Source organism: Garra rufa, chromosome 6, assembly GCF_049309525.1.
Source record: "Garra rufa chromosome 6, GarRuf1.0, whole genome shotgun sequence".
In the NCBI taxonomy this organism is placed as follows: Eukaryota; Metazoa; Chordata; class Actinopteri; order Cypriniformes; family Cyprinidae; genus Garra; species Garra rufa.
Genome location: NC_133366.1, coordinates 35,509,916 through 35,526,785, shown reverse-complemented (window position 1 = coordinate 35,526,785; position 16,870 = coordinate 35,509,916). Strand labels below are relative to the sequence as shown.

Sequence of the window (16,870 nt, the reverse complement as noted above, 5' to 3'; positions counted from 1 at the left end):
ACAGGGCAGACTTCTGTACAGCCTGTCAGTGACTTTGGCTGGCCTTGTTGTATTATCATTGAAGTGCAGAAAACGTTTGCTGCCAGTTTATTTCATGCTACTCATGAAGAGGTTCAGGACCTTCAGCTGTCTGGTCAGCAGCAGGACCATGTTGACATGCTTCACTAGTCTGACCTCTGCCTTGTTGCTGTGTTCTACCTGTAAATAATTATGAGTTATGTGTGTATTGATCTCCCCCATAAAACAACGTTTCACTTCTACACCTGACAACTGGACAATGTTTATTAATGTATTTACTTTTTCAGAAATGTCATATATATATATATATTCTCAACACTGAAGAAATGTCAGAACTGCCTAGAAACCTTGTTATTTAACACAGAAATTTCTGATGCTTTTTATATAATTGAATACATTAATTAAAAACTATTAGTAGCTAAGTTTAACTGGAATGCATGGATGTCTGTTGTTGCTTTGGTAGTTGTCACATCCACTGCTGCTCTGAGCTCTGGATTGGCTGCTCTCTGTGATGCTGAAGATCAGCAGCTTCTAAAATCAAGAATTAAGCCTCTTTGATAGGGATAGGGAGTCTGGTGATTTTCAGTTAGGCTGAGATCCTGTTTAACAGAGACATGTACTATTTTCTCTGAGTTTTTGTGCAGCAAAGTCAAAAGTCAATACTAAAGACACTAACAATCAGCTATTTTTTTGTTGTTGTTTTTTGCACATTGTTACAATAGACAGTAAGAATGGTACATAGAAGGCAGAGACAGATCATAAGTTAAGAGTAAACAGGAATTAGTGTTAAGCCAAGCATATAAACTACATAAAGATCAAGATAAAAAATGGTTGGTTATCCCAAAGCCATCTAATCATATAAAATCTGAGACTGATCAAAATTAACAGCGACAAAATAATTTAGAGTGAGACACAGATACAGATAATAATACATAATCCACACTATTAACATACATGTGGGTAACTGGAGACAGAGAAACCAGAAAATAGAGACCCAACAGAGACAGAATGCACTTTGATTTTAATATATGGGGTAACTGGGGAACAGGGGTGCACAGAATGACTAACTGAACTAAAGGAAAGGAACTCGACCAAAAAAGGGCACACAGAAACAAAAACAGGTCCATATTCCTAGCATATCGTCCCCCTTCTGGAAGATGCACCCTTGCATTGATGGAACAACAGGAGGAGGAGAATGGACATCCGAGAGGAAAATGACGAACAGAGTCCAAGGTGGAGACAACGGAGGGAGGAGCCTGTCTCTGTATGTCCTTGTGTCTCCTTCACTCTTCAGGAAACAAGGGCTGTAGTTGTAACCCGAAACGGTGATGTTAAAAATGTTATGTTTCAACCAAAAAACTGCACTTCCTGTGAGATCTCTTTTCAATTCATGATAGACAAATGTGAAGTTCTTACATTGTAGACGGAGCAAACGCATTGTCCATTATCCATATTATTCCTTGTGCTTTTATGCATTACTGGGTCAACTAGCTATATTGTGTTGGACTGAGCTTATAGTGTACTATGGACAAAACATAATGCTTTAAAATGTGAATTTGAATGTTCAGTTCTAGACATTTTGTTTGAAACTCTTTCTACAGTAAGGGGATCTGTTGGGCTTTTCTCTATTATGAATCTTCATGTGCTTTTCAAGGCTTCCTTTTTGACTGAAACAGTTTCCACACTGTTTGCATATGTGAGGCTTCTCTCCAGTATGAACTCTCATGTGCTTGTTAAGGGTTCCTTTTTCATTGAAACTCTTTCCACACAGATTGCATGAGTAAGGCTTCTCTCCAGTGTGGACTCTCATGTGAATGTTAAGGCTTCCTTTTTGATTAAAACCCTTTCCACACCATTGGCAGGTAAAAGGTCTCTCCATGGTGTGAATTTTCTGGTGGATTTTAAGGTTTCCACTTTGAGCGAAACTCTTTCCACATTGTTTGCATGTGTAAGGCTTCTCTCCAGTGTGAACTCTCATATGTCTATTAAGGTGTACATTTTGAGTGAAAATCTTTCCACACTGTTGGCAGGTAAAAGGGTTCTCCATAGTGTGAAACTTCTGGTGGGTTTTAAGGTTTCCACTTCGAGCGAAACTCTTTCCACACTGTTTGCATGTATAAGGCTTCTCTCCAGTGTGAACCCTCATATGTCTGTTAAGGTCTCCTTTTAGAGTGAAACTCTTTCCACAGTGTTGGCAGGTGTATGGCTTTTCTCCAGTGTGAATTCTCATATGTGTGTTAAGGCTTTTTTTTAGAGTGAAACTCTTTCCACACTGTTGGCAGGTGTAAGGCTTCTCTCCACTGTGAATTCTCATATGTGTTTTAAGGCTTCCTTTTTGAGTGAAATTGTTTCCACACTGAACGCAAGAAAAATAACTCCTAGTTCCTGTAGTTTGAGCTCTTTTTTGTTTAGAAGTCTTTTCAGACTCTAAGGAACAAAAAGATTTTTCTCCAGATATGAAATTAAGATTCTCAAACTGATCTTTTTCTTCAGATTCATTCAGTTCTTCTCTCTCCTCTTTCAACGCTGTTCGGTCTAAGGTGAAAAAAAAAGGTATAAAAGTTAACCCCAGTTTAGTGGCACAAAACAATTAACATCAAAACATGTAGATATGTAATGCATGTATGCTAGATCCTATACCAGGGTGTTCAAACCTGATATTGCTCACCCAGTACCCTACAGAGTTTAGGCTGGCTGTTATACAATTAATAAAAAATAAAAAAAATCTAGAAGATCTAATGACAGAGTTTAGGATCTATATATATATATATATCTATAATCTATATACCGACTGATCTCAATGTTTCTGTACCATCTTTGTCTCCGAATAAAAAGCAACAAATTTACAGAGCGATGAGGAAAAAAAGATGAAAAATTTATCACACAATTCTTTCTGAGGTTTTAAGGGGGCAATTATGTTAGCTAATCAAAAAAACGGGCTGTTACACTGACCTGTTAGGTCAAAGTTTATTTATCTAATTTAAATCACCTTTAAAACAACAAGTGTTTACTAAAGTGCTGTACAAGCATACTAAATTTTAAACAATAAACACATACAGTGGTGTGGAAAAGTGTTGGCCCCCTTCCAGATTTTATTTAATTAATTTATTTATTTTTTGCATGTGTCACACTTTAATGTTTCAGATCATCAAACAAATTTAAATATTAATCAAAGATAACCCAAGTAAACACAACATACAGTTTTGGATGAAGTTTTTTATTATGAAGGGAAATCCAAACCCACATGGCCCTGTGTGAAAAAGTGTTTGCCCCCTAAACTTAAGAACTGTTTGGGCCACCCTTAGCAGCAACAACTGCAATCAATCAGTCCCTCGTCAGAGTATTTTCCCAGAAGTTTTAGGGATCATCAAGACATGTTCTGGCAAAACTGAGACAAGCCTTTATGTTATTTTTGCTCAGCAGCGGTTTTTGTCTTGGACCTCTTTAGACTCCTTTCATGCAGTTGTGGAGGCTCTTTAGATGTAGTTGTGGGGTCTTTTGTGACCTCTTGGAAGAGTCGTCGCTGCACTCTTGGGGTAATTTTGGTCGGCCGGCCACTCCTGGGAAGGTTCACCACTGTTCCATGTTTTCACCATTTGTAGATAATGTCTCGCTGGAGTCCCAAAGCTATAGAAATGGCTTTATAATCTTTTCCAGACTAATAGGTCTAAATTACTTTCCTTTTAATTTGTTCCTGGATTTCTTTGGATCTCAAAATTTGTAGCTTTTGAGGACCTTTTGGTCTACTTCATTCGGGCAGGTCGTTATGATTTCTTGATTGCGAACAGGTGTGGCAGTAATCAGGCCTGGGTGTGGCTAGAGAAACTGAACTCAGGTGTGATAAAACACAGTTATGTTTTAACACTTTTTTACACAGGGACATGTGGGATTGGATTTTGTTTTCCCTTCATTTAAAGAAACCATTTAAAAACTGCATCTTGTGTTATCTTTAATATTTACATTTGTTTGATGCTCTGAAACATTAAAGTGTGACAAACTTTAAAAAATGTAAAAAATCAGGAAGGGGGCCAATACTTTTTCACACCACTGTAAAACAAGAGTCCAACACAATCATAAAAACTTAACTCTCATACTGTGTTAAAAGCCAACGAGTAAAGATGAGTTTTAAGACTAGGTTCCCCTGGTTTTTAACCTTATATGAGGAACAACCAAAAGTAAATGCTCAGTGGATCTAAGTGCTCTTGTTGGAGTGTATAGCTGTATTAAGTCAGAATATTCTAGTCCAATTAGTGATTTAAACACTATAACAAAAATATATTAAAACTGATTCTAAAATGAACAGGAAGCCAATGGAGAGGTGCCAGAATTGGTGTAGTATGTTCTTGTGTTTTGTGTTCCTGTCAACATACGAGCAGCAGCATTCTGTACTAGGCTTGGGCGGTATCCAAATTTTGATACCGTCAAACCTCCTCCCTATTTTACCCCGGTATACGGTATTACCGTGAATAAAAAATAAAAAAATGACGTAAGGCTCAGACAGCGTCACCAAACTGTTGGCTTGTGCCTATACCGTTAAGAAACTGAATACCAAACTATTTAACTGATTAGGGATCTCAAAAATGCAGCTATATTGAATATGGCACCTAATGACTCATTTCTTTCCCCCCTGTCATTACGCTTTATTTGATGTTTGATTCATCACGGGTTCCCTCTTACGTCATACACCGGGGTTCCCTCAGGCAAAATGCACACGCACTACTCCTAAACGGTGCTTATAGAGGACGCACAATAGCATTTATATTTAGTTTAAATGGAAGAAATAGATTGTGACGCTGTTTGCGAATGTTGGTTTGAACTGGTGTCGTGAAACACCGAATATTTGAACTATGTTGGTAACGACGGAACTTGCCACCATAGTTGGCTAACGATGCTTTTGGGAAACGCGCGCCAGGTCACTTGGTGCGTGACTCGCCATCTCTCTCTTTGTCCTCCACGCTGTCACTTGATGACTTCAAATAAATTATCCACCCGCTCCTATATTTTTCTCTGATTTAGATAACTGCACCTGATCGTCATATTACACTTAGCCTATTGTAATCCTGATGAAACGGATGGTTCATTTTTAACAGCAGATTGATTCAGCTGATCTGCACATCGCTGCACATTTATATTTATCACTCATGATTTTAAGACAAATCCAAGCAGAAAAGAATAACTGACATCTGGATGCGACTCTCCGCAATCTCTGACAAAATCGGTCGGGTTTTCTCTGTATTAGAGCCGTTCTGAACTTAGCTACTATTCAAACGCATGCTTGGACTGAAGTTTACAGGGGTTCACCAGTTTAAGAAATGTCTGATGGTAAAAATCTGCTGCTTTTCATTTTTAAGGTATTGTTTTCGTTATAATCTACTGATTCAAATAATCAATAATAATTATTATTATACCACTGCGTGCCTAGCCTGACATGCTCTCGCGTATGAATGAACAGGCAGCATCTGTGGACACAGCGGGCGCATTAGGCACATCGTCAAATATATTTCAAAAGAAGCTGCCGCGGCGCCACGGTCCTGACCACATCGCTGTCTTTACTGGGTGTTTTTAGAGAATATTTCAATTTATTAATGCGATTGAATTAGCTATTCATGCGGTGGACTGTCATGATTTTGGAATGATGCGCATCAGAGAAGTGGGTAAACGCGAAGCCGAGCACTGCATTGCCGTGCTCAATAGCATTAGCACAGGCATAACTCCCTTCAAACTTTATAGGGAATGTCACCGTTTCTACAAAATCTACACAAATTAAATCGTCTGCCTGATGAAAAAAGTACATAAAACACGTTCATGTTTTAGAAAATGTAGTTAATATTACCATCATTATTGATTTATCTCATCCACTCGCAAATAATCAGAATGCATTTTTTTATTACCCGACCCGCGGATATAACCACCATCCGCGCATCACTACGCATTTTTAGGCATTAAATAAATTATATTTAATATTTAATCCTTGTCTCATATATAAGTGCATTCTTTTATGACGGTATAACGGTATTGAAACTGAAACCGTTGCTATTTTTAGATCCCGCGGTATACCATATTACCGTAATACCGCCCAAGCCTATTCTGTACCAACTGCAAACGTGTGAGAGAAGCCTGGTTAATACCTAAACATACTCTTTCAAAGTCACTAAAAGATAGAAAAGTCTTCACTTTGGATAATTTCCTAAACTGAAAACAACTAGCTTTAATTTCTGAATTAACCTGTTTATCCAGTTTTCACTCCATATTAACACCCACATTTTTACATTGGGCTTCACATATAATCTTAAAACACCAAGATCCAACTGAGAAGAGTCATGAGCACCCCTGGATCCAAATACCACAACTTTTCTTTTCTTCATTAAACTTAAAAAAAAAATAGAGCCAACCAGGTTTAATGTCTTCAAGACAGTCCAACAATGGTGCTATGGACTTTGCATATTTCCTTTTCAAAGGCAGATAAAGCTGAGAATCATCTGCATAAAAATGAAACAAAATGCCATACTTCCTACAGATGGACCCTAGGTGAAGCAAATATATAGAGAACAAAATAGGCCCAAGAATGAAACCTTGAGGAACTCCACACGAGAAGGACGCTGAAGAGGACACCATTTCTACGCAGTACCCTTAATACCAATGCAATTTTCTAATTGAGAAACCAAGATATTATGGTCTACAGTGTAAAATGCCGCTGTAAGATCTAAAAGCAAGAGGAAAGCATAATTACCAAAGTCAGTAGCTAATAACAGGTCATTAAAAACTTTTACAAGTCCTATGCTATGATGGGATTTAAAACATGACTGGAACACTTCCTGAAACCCATGTAAATATAGAAAAGACAGCAGTTGTATTAATACAACCTTCTCTAACACTTTGGGAAGAAATGGCTGGTTTATATAAGTCTAAATTTGCCTTTTTTAATCAATGGTTCCACTATTGCATGTTTAAAGGTGTCCTATCATGCTCATTTACAAAGTCTTTATTTTGTTTTGGAGGTGTACTTGAACATGCTGTCATGCTTAGTTGTTCGAAAAATGCATTATTTTTTAGGGCTGGGCAATTTGGCTTAGAATCAAAATCTCGATTAATTGAACATTTTAACCCGATTACGATTAATGAACGATTATTTTATTTATTAATAAAATTATATTTAATTATATTTATATAATAATTATTTTTTTGCCCTCTTAGTTCACTGACAAGTTTTGTACAGTAAATATGTTCACATATTACAAGCGAGAGATTTTTGGATGAAGGGTGCATTACTTGATTTTAAAATAATTGAAATAATTGAAATTGATCTATGAGTGTTGAACAACTGAAATTAAAGCAAGCATTGCTTAAAACGAAAAGTCACATTTTTCTTAAATTAGTGAAAATAAATAACTTGCACTATTGGAAACAAAATAAATAATTTTCAATGTTTTTCATATTAAAAGTAGAAAATAAGCAGTATCTCCTCTAAATAAAATTACCCTTGTATATCCTGTAAATACTTTTTACTGTATAAATACTGTTTAAGCTCTCCATCGACATGTCGGCGGAATAACGGAACGGAGCGCTTGTGTTTTTTAAAGGGAAAGTAATTGAAATAATCTTCCTGGAAAAATGTTAACGATTATAGGTTCTGAATGTCGATTTCGATTATTTTTCGATTAATCGCCCAGCCCTATTATTTTTTACAGAATTTAAATTATTACAATAGCTTTCTCCCCAGGCTGGCACAAAGGGCTCGATTAGTTCAGGGTTCCACCTTCCAAAAAACCAAATGTGTTGGGATTGGTCAGAAGTCCCACTGCGTTGTGATTGGCGAACAGCATAGACCATGTTCCGCCCTGCTGCGGCCCTTCCCAAAGCAGCAAACTAGATTAAAGTGATTCTTATGTTTTAAATCTGGATATTTTTCTTACAAAAACACATTGGATCGCTAAAGGATGCTTTTACCGACCGCCCCGGAGCCAAGTGAGGCACTTTTTTATTATGGATCGACTTGTTTTGGACTGATGGAGATAAACACTCGTCTATACCGTTTAGTTCTAAAGGTGAGTTAATAAAACGCTACAGTATTGTTGGTCCTATCGTCAGCCTGCGAGATCACAGATACATGATATTATCATTATTGTGCTAATGTATTTATTATTTACATGCCCGAAACCATAAGGCTAGTGAAGCTATCTACGCTGAATGATGAATAAATGTCTTACCACGCACTGCACGTCTACGGCGCGGCTTCAACGCGTGCGCGGATGATCATTAGTCAATATTTGTGTTTACATCAGCCGCGACTTTGCATGTGTTTGAAACCTCTATACCGCACGTCAATGACGCGTCTCCAGCATGGATTCTGGAGCAGTTCGCGGACTCTTTAGTTAAAGCTGAGACGACCTGCGGCTCGCTGAAGCATCTCAGAAGCGGCTGTCCATAATACATGCTAAAGTTAGGCGAATCCCCAACCCGCTAACGAATTGAATTTCTGCAGGCGGGATACCGCGTTGTGACATCTTGTTGTGACTAATGCATTTTCATTTGAAAACGAGAAGGTGGAAAACGCTAGGGTGGATGGAGAAAATTTTAAAACAAAAACGCCTTTTCCTTTGTATCTGGATTAATGTAGATGTAGCTCTAGTGTCCACTGGCTGTTTTATTCGCTTACCAAATACTTAAAAATGAACAAATGTAGTCAGCATGCAGTAGACAAATGTGATTACTTACATTTCAAGGATTGTGCAAATAATTTTAACATAAATAACTTTTTAGATAATTTTGCATAATTAGCCGAAGTGCTAGAAAACAATGGTTTTAATATTAGAAGCAGATATTGGGTTTACTATTACTGAAAAATATTTGTTTAGGCTTATTTCCATATTATTGTTACAACATAAATGCATGATTTCATAGTAACAAATGCTCAGTGTGAAAGCAGGATATTGAAGACAGGCTTAGTATTTGTCATGTGATCTCAACACTTCTGTCCAATGTCTTAATATTTCTACACTCGTGTGACATATTCTGCATAAATATAATTCATTTCTGTAATGAGTTCAGCTTTGAGAATAAAAACCAACCTGTTTGTTCCTCAGCATCTTCATGTTTGATGAATGTTTTTTCCGTCTTCATATCTCCACTCTCCACTTTAATAAACTCCATCTTTGTGTGTTCCTCAGTATCTTCATGTTTCAATATTTCTTCAATCTTCATGTCTTCACTCTCCTCTTTAATAAACACCATCTCTGTGTCTTCCTCAGTATCTTCATGTTTCAATATTTCTTCAATCTTCATGTCTTCACTCTCCTCTTTAATAAACACCATCTTTGTTTGTTCCTCAGTATCTTCATGTTTGACTCTGAATGTTTCTTCAATCTTCATGTCTTCACTCTCCTCTTTAATAAACGCCATCTTTATAATAGTGTGTCACGTGGATCTCAGATGATTCTCCAGGAGTTTTTCTGTGTGTTTGAACCCTTTGTCCTGTTTAAGATGAGAATAAAGATAAAATAAATGCAAAGTAAATCTCTGTGTGCGTCTCATAGTTCAGTAGTCAGAGTGAGAGCTAATAGATTTGATAATAACTATACACAAATTACACAGATCGTTCATAGTTAGGTAGGCTAGTTTTAACTTACATTTGGTATTCAACTTTTTGTACATCATATCAAAGTCAAAGTCAACTTTATTGTCAATTCTGCTATATGTACCGGACATACAGAGAGTTGAAATTGCGTTACTCTCAGACCCTAGGTGCATACATGTAACATTAAATACAAAAGGTAGGAATTTAAAAATACAAATAAATACAAATATACATTTAATATATATTAAAAACAAAAACAATACACAAGTAAGGGCACATGGCACAGTGCAAACCGGATAGAGTAGTGCAAATGCAAAAAGAATAAGGGGCATGATATATATTACACTAATAGCCTATATTACACTTTCATGAAAACATCTGCGGTTGTCATTCATTCGTTTGTGTTTGTTGTTGTCGTTTGTAGTCCGCTTATTCATTTCACAAATTATTTGATTCAAATGATTCGGATTCTCAGTTTCTCTCATCACTTCTTATCATCACACGATTGATTCATGATATAGAAAGTGAACTGAGACGCACTTCTCTGTTATCAAAGGCTAACGATTTATTTAACTAACACTAAATAAAGCATTACAATGTTATATTTAAGAATGATGCATTTATTTTACATAGCTTGTAAAAACGCTGTAATTCATTGATTTAAAAACTTTAAAACCACGAACCTTTCTTCATGCGAATCACAACAGATGAGGAGAACGGCGCATCTTAATGACGTCATACCATTAGCCCAAAATAAAAGTCTGATTCATACGCTGCTCTCTCACTGAAGTCTGCCTCGATGTCTTCTTTGGAAATTAATAAGTGTACAGCTCATCGCTTGCAACTAAAATATTATTTAGCACCCTCAGCAAAGCAGACTCAATGCTATGAACAGAAACCTGACTGAAAATGTTCAGAAATATGGTGATTTAGAAAAGACTGTAATTTGCCCAACACAACTTTTTCTAGTACCTTGCTTGAAGATTAAAAAATACACAGAAATAAGCAAGTAGTTATTAAAAATAAACACTTCCAAGTAATAATTACTGCAGAATATAATTATTGGTTAAATATCAAATATAATTTTGGTCTAAATTTAATCATAGCCTAAGAAAAAAGCAGATAGACAAAACATTTAAGCTGAATATATTTTGCTAAATGTGCGTATGAATACAAATGTGAAATCATTGTGTCACCTTTTATCTTCTGCCTCATTTCTTTAATTGGTGTCTTTGTTTCTGCTGATCAATATCTGAGTTAAATATGAATGCAGTGGATGAAGGTCAGACTTTCCCTGATCTCTGTGATAATGAGTCTATAGTTCTGCTATTTGGATTAGAGTCGCTGAAAATCTGGGCAAATTCCTGTAAATACTGTACATCAACAACCTCAATGTACTGTTTAATTCCAACAGCAAACAAGGACATATGTTTTAAAAATATATATATATTAGTTTTGAGTGTCATACATATTCAAATTGCAATACTTGAAAAAGTATGTGTAATATGTAGAGCATTATGTTCAAGTTTTACAGGTATTAATGGCCGCATTGCCTCTTAGTGTTCTGAATAATTAGCTCTTTAGACATGGGGATGAAGTTGCTTTAAAAAAAAACCCAGCAAAAATAATGACTATGAATGTGTCAGAAAAAGAGAAAGGAGCCATATTAATCTGTATTAATAAACTGTATTTTTAAAATTTAGTGTCAGCCAGTGCTGACTCACCATCTCCACAGTACAGTGACGTGTCCTCAGAGAGAAATGCACCTTTGATACAGATAAACCAGATTGAAGTTGTGAACATTTAGATTTTCTACCTGATAAACTGTAAGTATTCCCAGAGACCGATCAGTCCATCATGGACATGGACCATTTTATTCTGCAATTAACCGACTAATAAAACTGCTTTGTGACTAACATTCAGTTGATTGTTAATGGGGCAGACCTATTCGGGTGAAAGTGACTGTTATCGAGTTTATTTTGTATAAGTCAGCATTACATCAAAGCAAGATGGACCACATTTATCTGAACTTTTCACAATTAGTTGTGGCAGCTGTAAAAAAGTACCATTTTCAAAAGACTTCCACATTATTTATTTTATATGCAAAAATTTTACTCAGTTTTAACAGTGGCCATTTACATTGATTGATGAAATGAGACATGACTCTTTAAATGTAGTATCAGAGCAGCAGAATGAGAGTAGAAAATGGCATTTTAAAAGCAGAAAAAGAAACGAAGGAAAAAAAAAACATTGAGAAAATGTACAGGACAAAATAATTTAGCTTTGAGAATGAAAACCAACCTGTTTGTTCCTCAGCATCTTCATGTTTAGAAAGTTTCATCAATCTTCATAACTTCATTCTCCTCTTTAATAAATGATCTCTTTATAACTGTGATACGTGGATCACCAGGAGTTCTTCTGTGTGTTTGGACACTCTGTCCTGTTTAAGATGAGAATAATTAACAGAAAGAAACTAAATCTCTGGGTGCATCTCAGTGCACTAAGGGAGTCAGTCAGAGTGATCTTAGAGGCCTTGAATCACTAAAAACACATGGTACACATTTATTAACCATAAATAATAATAATTATAATAATAACAAAAAAGAAAAAAAATTATAAAAGAACAAGAAATGCACAAACACGATTCAAACCAATGAATCATTGAATCAGAGTTTGGAAAAGATATGTTTCCATACTGTAGAGTATACAGAACGCATTGCAAATGTGATTTAAACAATTAAAAACAAACATTTCTTCAGCTGAAACACAGGTGCAGGAGCGCGGCACAGACTTTTGACGTCACATCACCGGATCAAAATAAAAGTCTTGTTCACAGACTGCCGCTTCTACAATCTAAAAAGTGAGACTGTGTTCTGGGTTGACTTTTCCAATTAAAAAAAAAAAATGCAAACTTCTGTAAAATGTATTTTTTGGTTACTCTTTGAATTCAGACCCTTCTCCCTCTAAATGTATTATTAATTTATTGCTATTTCTTGTACATTCATAAATGTAAATGTTTAAAGAAAACTACCTTTTTTATTTTTAGGAAAGATTTTGATGTGTATGTAAACTCTTTTAATGGAGTCTAATAAGCTAATATAGTATGCTTTGGAATAATGTATGTACCTTTCATTTTCTTTTGTTCTTATTCTGTCTTTGCATTTGTATTTGTTGTTCTTTTGTTGCATAATAAAAAATAAATAAATCAACCAAAAAAAAAAAAATATGTCAGAGGTATTCAGAGTTGCTGTCTAATTGAGTGCTGAAAGTCTGTAGCACATATAATATGTGAGACTATGTCTAAAACCTGGTAAGGTCTAGTAACTGTGTTCAGTTGGGGTTGGAACTCTGCTGGACACCTTCCCTCTAGGACCCCCCTCTAAGTTCGCGCATCCCTGACCTAAAGGCATATTCGATATTTAATTTTAAAGCTTACTAAACAAAAAAAAAACGAGTATTCATACATGAATCTAATTTCCATGTTCCAGCAGGCACACAGTGCCATTAGACATTTGGTTCAATTTTGGTTACAAGGTTGTGCAAACAAAATCCATTGTCAGTTATGCATCTAATGTCAGTTTTGATGTTTTAAGGTTGTGTTGTAAAATAACCAAAATCCAACATCCATTTGACGTCAAATACTGACATTTAGTCACAAATTACGGTAACAAATTTCAACATTTCCTAAACAGCGTGATAATAGAGAACAAAACCCAATAAATTTGTAAAGTAATATATCCAACAAGACCCTGAGAAGGTGATGAACATGCAAGTAGAAAATACGAAACAGTAGGGGAAGAGTGGGGTAAGATGAGCCATTTTTTACTGCAAAAAAAAAAGCAGAAGTACAATGAAAGTACCTAAATTAATTTTCAGGATGTTTCCTATCAATTCGAATGATCAAAATGTATCCATGACAAAGGGTTCTCTGTGTTCCTGTGGCTCAAAACAAACCAAATTTAGAATTTCAGTCTTTAATTGTTTGCATTTCTGAACAATATGTTGAAACCTTCTCAAAAACAGACTAAACAGAGTTTGTAGTGTAAATGTTTACATTTTTGCTTTAAATGTTACTAATATCAGATTTCTAGTGTGTACAGAATCTGTTTGCACATTTGTTTGCACATGATGGTCAGTTCAGAACCATGATCTGTACTACAGATCATGGTTCTGAACTGATCATCATGTGCAAACAAATGATACAAACAGGGTTTCCAGGTTTTTACAACAAAATCTGCCCAATTGCCTGTCAAAATACCCTAAAATTAGCCCAACTGTGTTCAGGAGGAAAATACCCTGTTAGAGAGGTTTGGTCAACCCACAAATTTGGAAAACAACACGAGGAAACAGTGGAAAATCAATCATGTGGGGAAAAACTAATTTAAAGCAGTTTAACATAATGCTGCATCAAAACGTGAAAAAAAATGAGTTGTAACTGTAATGCTTTCGAGTTCTTTCACAACTGATAACATTGAGTAGTATGTTAAATCTTTTAGGTGACTCACACTGCGGTCACATTGCAAAACATCTGACCTTTATCAGATTTAGTACCACAAATGGAAGAAATTCCATGTGATTTGTTCTGTTCACACTGACATGACAAAAGCAGATCTGAGTCACATGTGAGCAGAAAAAAATTGTAAAACAATAAATATATTTACAGTTACTCACATGACGAATTGTAGTCTAATCACTCTGGTGTGATTGTACTGTACATGTAAGCGAGCTACTCAATGTCCGTCAAAACTCTGATCAGGCTTTTCTCCAGTGTGAATCTTCATGTGTGTTTGAAGGCGTTTTTTTTGAGTGAATCTCTTTCCACATTCATGACAGGTGAAAGCTTTCTCTCTAGTATGAGTTTTCATGTGGACAACAAGGGAATATTTCTGTATAAAACTCCTTGGACATTGAGAACACATGAAAGGTTTTTCTCCAGTGTGAATGTTTGTGTGTTTATCAAGGCTTGATTTTCGACTGAAGCTATTTCCACATAGGTTGCAGGTGTAAGGCTTTTCTCCAGTGTGAACTCTGATGTGGGCATCAAGGCTGTGTTTTTGTGCAAAACTCCTTTCACATTGAGAGCATGCATAAGGCCTCTCTCCAGTGTGAATTCTCATGTGGTTTTGAAGTTTGACTTTTTGAGTGAAACTCCTTCCACACTGATGGCATGTGAAAGGTTTTTCTCCAGAGTGGATTCTCAAGTGAACATTAAGGCTTCCTCTTTCAGTAAATCTCTTTCCACACTGTTGGCAGACAAAGGGTCTCTTTCCAGTGTGAACTCTCATATGAAAAGTAAGGTTTCCTTTTCGAATGAAACTCTTTCCACACTGTTGACAGCTGTAAGGTCTTTCTCCAGTGTGAATTCTCATGTGGACTTTAAGGTATTCCTTTCTGTTGTAAGTTTTTCCACACTGTTGGCAGGTAAAAACACTTCTTTTTATTGTCGTCTTTTGTGCTTTTGTTTCAGTATGTAAGCAACTATATGATTTTTCTCCAGCCATGAAATTCTGTTTCTCATGCTGGAGATCATCTTCCTTTTCATTGAGTTCTTGACTCTCCTCTTTCAGTGTCATCAGGTCTAATGCAAAAAAGACAAATCCAAATTAACACCATTTTTAATTTGTCAAAGCAAACATCAAACCCAGCAACATTTAGATCTTAAACACACTGAACTATTAAAGGAGGCGTTACATGTAATCTCAAAATATACTCTCATCTCCCCCTACAGTGGAAGCATTTCATATTAAAGAAATGGATTTTTGTTTTTACTTTCTAATAATTTTTTTTATTAGATTTAAATCATATTAAGAATTACATAACATATCATACAATGTTCAGTTATAGGTTACTTGTGTGTTAACTAACCCTCCCTACTTAAAATTTCGTATTATCTTATTATTTTATCTAATTATGAGCTAACAGCTAAAGAGAAATTAAATAGAATTAAATGTAAAATAAAACAGAATAGTCTTCACTGTAAGAATTGAACTTGATTTGTTTATTATTACAGCTAAAAAAGCTTTTGTCTTGGGTAGTTTGGTTATCATTACAGATGGCAGAGGGAATAGTGTGAGCCGTTGTTGTTTTAAGAGCTGCATGGATCCAATATACTGTTACACACATATTTTCATGCTCAGCTGTTTGTGTTAACTTCAGACATAACTGACCATGGTTTATGTGAATAATCATTATCAATAATCAAGTGCAGCATTTTGCCACAGTTTTGCGTGTATATGAGCATTTAGGTATGCAGTATGAGCTGAAATTGTATTTCAATTAATTGCCCAAATTTCTTGCAAGAAGTAAATAACTAAAAGCTTTCTGCCTCTTGACTTATTGGATAGGAAATTGGCACAACACATACTGCTAAATAATTAAGTGATAAAAATGAATGGTTTTAATTTTAGAAGCAGATATTGGGTTTAATGTTACAGAACAGAAATGTTCAGGCTCAATCTGTATTATTGTTACAACCTAAAAAACATGATGCCACAATAACAAATGTCCAATGTGAAAGCAGGATTTTATTATTTGTCTGGTCATGTGATCTCAACATGTCTGTCCACAAACTGCTTTAATTACGACACTGATAAACATTCTTCACAAATATCATTCATTCAGTTTAGCTTTGAGAATGAAAACCAACCTGTTTGTTCCTCAGTATCTTCATGTTTGACTCTGAAGGTTTCTTCAATCTTCATGTCTTCACTCTCCTCTTTAATAAACGGCATCTTTATAATAGTGTGTCACGTGGATCTCAGTTGATTCAGGAGGGGTTTTCTGTGTGTTTGGACACTTTTGTCCTGTTTAAGATGAGAATAATTAACAGAAAGTAAATTATTCTAAAAAATAAATGCAAACTAAATCTCTATGTGTTCACCACTAATAGTTAATGGGAGTTGTCCTGACTAAAATAGATATAACACACATAAAGTTAATATTAGGCATTTATTATTTAGTTTTGTTAGTCAATTATTTGTACATAACATTTAATAGATTACACTTTCATGAAAACATTTGCAGTTTGTGAAAGTTATCATTATACATGTTTGTGTTTGGTAGTTTGTTGTAACTAAATGAGTCGATTCAAACGATTCGAATCACTGAATCAGATGATTCGCATTTTCTCTCTCTTTCTACTTGAACGATGTACTGATTCACAAACAAGGAGCAAAATGAGTCGCGCATTTTCTGTTATTAATATGAGGGTGCACTTTACTTGCAAAAATAACAAAGCATTACAATGTTATATTTAAGATTGACTCGTTTATTTTGTGA

The 16,870-nt window shown here is 35.5% G+C and overlaps 1 protein-coding gene across 2 annotated transcripts; it reads right to left on the bottom strand.

Moving 5' to 3' along the window:
* Window positions 1–701: 701 nt before the first annotated feature.
* LOC141336607 (uncharacterized) lies at window positions 702–16,387 on the bottom strand. Of its 2 annotated transcripts, XM_073842306.1 has the most exons (3): window positions 16,239–16,387; window positions 14,510–15,170; window positions 702–2,393 (listed from the first exon to the last, which is right to left on the bottom strand). In XM_073842306.1, exons 1-3 carry the CDS (start codon window positions 16,321–16,323, stop codon window positions 1,589–1,591), a joined length of 1,551 nt encoding a protein of 516 aa, XP_073698407.1. In that variant the 5' UTR covers window positions 16,324–16,387; the 3' UTR covers window positions 702–1,588. The 2 variants fall into 2 exon arrangements, with proteins under 2 accessions (XP_073698407.1, XP_073698406.1); XM_073842305.1 differs by lacking the exons at window positions 14,510–15,170; window positions 16,239–16,387 and adding an exon at window positions 9,087–9,483 and having other exon boundaries at window positions 702–2,553.
* Window positions 16,388–16,870: the final 483 nt, after the last annotated feature.

Coding starts and splice junctions, on each gene's coding strand:
- LOC141336607 (XM_073842306.1), bottom strand. CDS start 16,323: ATGCCGTTTATTAAAGAGGAGAGTGAAGACATGAAGATTGAAGAAACC. Junction 15,171..16,238: donor AGATACTGAGGAACAAACAG/GTTGGTTTTCAT, acceptor TTTTTGCATTAG/ACCTGATGACACTGAAAGAG. Junction 2,394..14,509: donor ACTGGAGAAAAACCTTTCAT/GTGTTCTCAATG, acceptor AGGAACTAGGAG/TTATTTTTCTTGCGTTCAGT.